Below are 5,020 nucleotides of genomic sequence, written 5' to 3'. Positions count from 1 at the left end.
GAAAGGGAAAGACTAAACATGATGGGAAAGGGAAAGACTAAACATGATGGGAAAGGGAAAGACTAAACATGATGGGAAAGGGAAAGACTAAACATGATGGGAAAGGGAAAGACTAAACATGATGGGAAAGGGAAAGACTAAACATGATGGGAAAGGGAAAGACTAAACAAGATGGGAAAGGGAAAGACTAAACATGATGGGAAAGGGAAAGACTCAACATGATGGGAAAGGAAAAGACTAAACAAGATGGGAAAGGGAAAGACTAAACATGATGGGAAAGGGAAAGACTAAACATGATGGGAAAGGGAAAGACTAAACATGATGGGAAAGGGAAAGACTAAACATGATGGGAAAGGGAAAGACTAAACATGATGGGAAAGGGGGGGGGGTTAATTAGACAGACAAGGCAAGATCAGGTACAGAATTTAGGTAATTATGAGGAGAAACCGCTAAGCCAATAACGTACTGCATAGCCCGTTATTAGAAGGTATTTGAGGACAATAATATAGAATGGGACGGGAGAGAAGGAATGGTACCCAACCACTTAAAAAGTATAGCGGGATCGAACGCCGACCCTGCATGAAGCGAGTTGTTCAATTGAGTGGACAAAGATAGAAAGGACTGTATTTTCTAATAAAAAAAAGTAAGAGAACGATACTAAGAGTAAAAAATAAAAATAAAAATAAACTGTAAAGAATACAAAAAAAAAATAGATAAGATACAAGTAGAAGGGGAAGCAGAAAGATAAACGATAAATTGTGATTAAACGAACCAGTTGGAGGAAAACGATATGAAAAAGAAATCAGGTAAAGAGAAAAACGTAAGTAAGAAAGAGGGAGAAGAGCAGACAAGAAGAGAAAAGTGATTACATTAAACAAATGAAATTCGCGGGATATTAGGCAAATTATTTCTAATATTTATAACTCAAGAGCAATTAAGGTGTTCAAACGCTTAAAATATAATCAGAAATATAATTTATATTGATGAAGACAATAAAAGTTCTTACAATAAAAAATAAAGCAACAATTGCAATAATAATATAACATTAGTTACAATAGCAAATAACGTACCAATAACGGTAATAAAACCAAACAAAGAATTAAATCATAGCTTTAAAAAAATCGGGATAATTGAAAAAATAACCAAACTAAAGGGAAAAAACTCAACCCACGAGTAATAAAACTCAACCCACGAGTAATAAAACTCAACCCACGAGTAATAAACTCAACCCACGAGTAATAAAACTCAACCCACGAGTAATAAAGCTCAACCCACGAGTAATAAAACTCAACCCACGAGTAATAAACTCAACCCACGAGTAATAAAGCTCAACCCACGAGTAATAAAACTCAACCCACGAGTAATAAACTCAACCCACGAGTAATAAAGCTCAACCCACGAGTAATAAAGCTCAACCCACGAGTAATAAAACTCAACCCACGAGTAATAAAGCTCAACCCACGAGTAATAAAGCTCAACCCACGAGTAATAAAGCTCAACCCACGAGTAATAAAGCTCAACCCACGAGTAATAAAGCTCAACCCACGAGTAATAAAGCTCAACCCACGAGTAATAAAACTCAACCCACGAGTAATAAAGCTCAACCCACGAGTAATAAAGCTCAACCCACGAGTAATAAAGCTCAACCCACGAGTAATAAAGCTCAACCCACGAGTAATAAAGCTCAACCCACGAGTAATAAAACTCAACCCACGAGTAATAAAGCTCAACCCACGAGTAATAAAGCTCAACCCACGAGTAATAAAGCTCAACCCACGAGTAATAAAGCTCAACCCACGAGTAATAAAACTCAACCCACGAGTAATAAAGCTCAACCCACGAGTAATAAAGCTCAACCCACGAGTAATAAAACTCAACCCACGAGTAATAAAGCTCAACCCACGAGTAATAAAGCTCAACCCACGAGTAATAAAGCTCAACCCACGAGTAATAAAGCTCAACCCACGAGTAATAAACTCAACCCACGAGTAATAAAGCACAACCCACGAGTAATAAAGCTCAACCCACGAGTAATAAAGCTCAACCCACGAGTAATAAAGCTCAACCCACGAGTAATAAACTCAACCCACGAGTAATAAAGCACAACCCACGAGTAATAAAGCACAACCCACGAGTAATAAAGCTCAACCCACGAGTAATAAAGCTCAACCCACGAGTAATAAAGCTCAACCCACGAGTAATAAAGCTCAACCCACGAGTAATAAACTCAACCCACGAGTAATAAAACTCAACCCACGAGTAATAAAGCTCAACCCACGAGTAATAAAACTCAACCCACGAGTAATAAAGCAGTTCACAAGGAATTAACTTGTTAAAGCAATAAAATACAATGAAGGATACTCCAATGACGACAAAACACCATTAAAGAAGAGATGCTCCCGGACGCAGGTTCGAATCCTCGTCACGGCCCTTGTTGATATGTTCATCACAGATGAATCATCTCCGCTGCATAAACTTCAGAAAGAAACACAAATTTCATCGATGAATTAAAAATCAAGTCAGAAATTCCAGCATAAAGAGTGACACAAAACATAAAGGCAAAAATGGAATACATAACGTCCATAAGAAACTGGGAAACAGAGAACCGGTGATAAAGGAGGGGATAGAAGGTGCGTATAAGAAGCAAGAGGATCAAAGCTCACCTTCTGGGAAGCAGATGATCCACGCTCGATAAAAACTCCGGACTACCAGAGGTATTACTGGAAGGATCAGGCCCCAGGCCAGTCTTGGGAGTCCATCTCTCTGGACCAGAGTGATGGAAAAACTGGAAATCCTGGAGGAGTGTAAGGATAAGGAGGTGGAGGAGCAGGAGGACCAGACCGAGGAAGACCCCGAGACGTAAAGCGAGGATCAAAACCTTGAAAAGCTGTGGAGTCAAGGAGCCGTGCACAAGAGACTTTGGAAGTCTTCAGAGAGGATGTGAAGAAGGGCTCACGCCTTGTCTTGTGGGCGGGAGGGAAGACAAACAGGTGGAGGCTGAGAGTGTGTGTGTGGGGGGGGGGGGGATGACGCAGGTGGCAGCTAAGAGTCACGAACGGCTTCTCTGTCAAACACTGTCCAAGAGCGGCGTTGCTTCGATGTTGAATATCGTGAGTTATAACACTTCATTCACTTGGGTCATCGTAGACTCGAACTTTCTTTCCTTTTCTTCCCTTTCTTTCATGTGTATATTCATGTTTTCTTCCCTAAGCAAGTCTTCTAAAGGTTGATGGCGTTGACTGGGGGGTTGAGTTGGTACGGGTTTGGGTTACATTTTGGATAGTGTATCTTGCTTCTTGTAGGAGTTCGATCCCTGATGGTCCAAGTCATTGGACACCATTCCTTCAATCATATCCCAGCTCCTCGTCCTCATATCTCTCCACACCGCTATGTTGTCACACTAGCTTCACGCGTCCTCCTCACAATAACCTTACCACATAATGAGGAAAGAAATGACAAGGCAGACATATTTCCTGACACAACACATGAAAGAAAGGGAAGAAAAAGAAAGAAAGTTCGAGTCTACGATGACCCAAGTGAAAGAAGTGTTGTAACTCACAACAGTGTGAATTGCATCTTATATGAAAGGTGATGTACAGTACAGCAGTAATCAATTCAACGAACATGAAATTGTGTAAAGATTTGGAAAGAAAAAATTAAAATCAAAACAAATTCTGACATGAAACTGGCGGCAGAAACGGGTACAAAAAATTCACTGCAAGTGATAAAGAGATGAAACCTCAAAAAAAGCTAACCAGGTTCATGGAATAACTCTAAAACGAAGTGCTGGAACGAGGAATGTCTCATAAAAGGCAGAAATGGTTTAGGAAAATGCTGCTAGGGCTCGAAAAAAAATATATGCAAGGTGCTTGAATGGCATGAAAGACTCCGGATAAGGTTCTGGAACGACGTGAAAGAGTTTAGAGAGGATCCTGAAATGTTGTGAAAATGACAGCTCACTGGTGCTGGAACGAGTGAATGACAGCTCACTGGTGCTGGAACGGGTGAATGACATCTCACTGGTGCTGGAACGGGTGAATGACATCTCACTGGTGCTGGAACGGGTGAATGACATCTCACTGGTGCTGGAACGGGTGAATGACAGCTCACTGGTGCTGGAACGGGTGAATGACATCTCACTGGTGCTGGAACGGGTGAATGACAGCTCACTGGTGCTGGAACGGGTGAATGACAGCTCACTGGTGCTGGAACGGGTGAATGACAGCTCACTGGTGCTGGAACGAGTGAATGACAGCTCACTGGTGCTGGAACGAGTGAATGACAGCTCACTGGGGCTGGAACGAGTGAATGACAGCTCACTGGTGCTGGAACGAGTGAATGACAGCTCACTGGGGCTGGAACGAGTGAATGACAGCTCACTGGTGCTGGAACGAGTGAATGACAGCTCACTGGTGCTGGAACGAGTGAATGATGAATAAAAAATAAAACCTTTGAACAACATTCAGCTTGTTAGGAGTGCCCGCTGGAACTACATACGAAAGACTGCCACGGTATAAATGACGGTAGATTTTTGGTGGACGGGCGAAAAGGACGAGCCGTATGCTGGAAAGGCATGAAATACACGACGCTGGTTATGAGGGGCATGACAGACGATGGTGTGGTTGCTGGAATACTACGAAAGGTACGCCTGGAGTCCTGGAAATCCACGAAGGAGTTACTGGAGCACCTTTCAAAGACCACCGGAACAACATGGAAGGGCTGCTGGAATTGACACGGGTGGAACGCTGGAACACCATGGAAAGGGGGTGCTGGAATAGACCCGGGTGTGACGCTGGAATACCATGGAAAGGGGGTGCTGGAATAGACCCGGGTGGGACGCTGGAACACCATGGAAAAGGGGGTGCTGGAATAGACCCCGGGTGGGACGCTGGAACACCATGGAAAGGGGGTGCTGGAATAGACCCGGGTGGGACGCTGGAACACCATGGAAGGGGAACCCGGAGTGTCATCACTTTCCCACTCATCTTTAAGCTCGGAGGCTACGGAGAAACTCAGCGAC

At 43.1% G+C, this 5,020-nt stretch overlaps 2 protein-coding genes across 2 annotated transcripts in view; both read left to right on the top strand.

Annotated features, from left to right (window-relative positions):
• LOC138355271 (DNA-directed RNA polymerase II subunit RPB1-like) overlaps window positions 1-2,511 on the top strand; it is a 3,828-nt gene extending 1,317 nt beyond the window's left edge. The window contains exons 2-3 of the mRNA XM_069310134.1: window positions 1,382-1,968; window positions 2,339-2,511. Of these exons, the coding sequence (XP_069166235.1) occupies window positions 1,382-1,968; window positions 2,339-2,511 (760 nt within the window). The remainder of the gene's footprint in view (window positions 1-1,381; window positions 1,969-2,338) is intronic.
• Window positions 2,512-2,776: 265 nt separating this feature from the next.
• Window positions 2,777-4,439, top strand: LOC138355269 (uncharacterized). The gene is made up of 2 exons (XM_069310133.1): window positions 2,777-2,859; window positions 3,956-4,439. Exons 1-2 carry the CDS (start codon window positions 2,777-2,779, stop codon window positions 4,437-4,439), a joined length of 567 nt encoding a protein of 188 aa, XP_069166234.1.
• The last annotated feature ends 581 nt before the right edge of the window (window positions 4,440-5,020 follow it).

The sequence above is a fragment of the Procambarus clarkii genome, chromosome 66, assembly GCF_040958095.1.
Source record: "Procambarus clarkii isolate CNS0578487 chromosome 66, FALCON_Pclarkii_2.0, whole genome shotgun sequence".
NCBI classification, from domain to species: domain Eukaryota; kingdom Metazoa; phylum Arthropoda; class Malacostraca; order Decapoda; family Cambaridae; genus Procambarus; species Procambarus clarkii.
The sequence above is the reverse complement of the archived record's forward strand: the minus strand, read 5'-3'. Positions and strand labels throughout refer to the sequence as shown.

What these genes read in the sequence shown, in the direction of transcription:
- LOC138355269 (XM_069310133.1), top strand. Translation starts at nt 2,777, where the DNA reads ATGGAAAAACTGGAAATCCTGGAGGAGTGTAAGGATAAGGAGGTGGAG. An exon ending in ACCGAGGAAGACCCCGAGAC is followed by an intron (nt 2,860 to 3,955) that starts GTAAAGCGAGGA and finishes TGAAAATGACAG; the next exon opens with CTCACTGGTGCTGGAACGAG.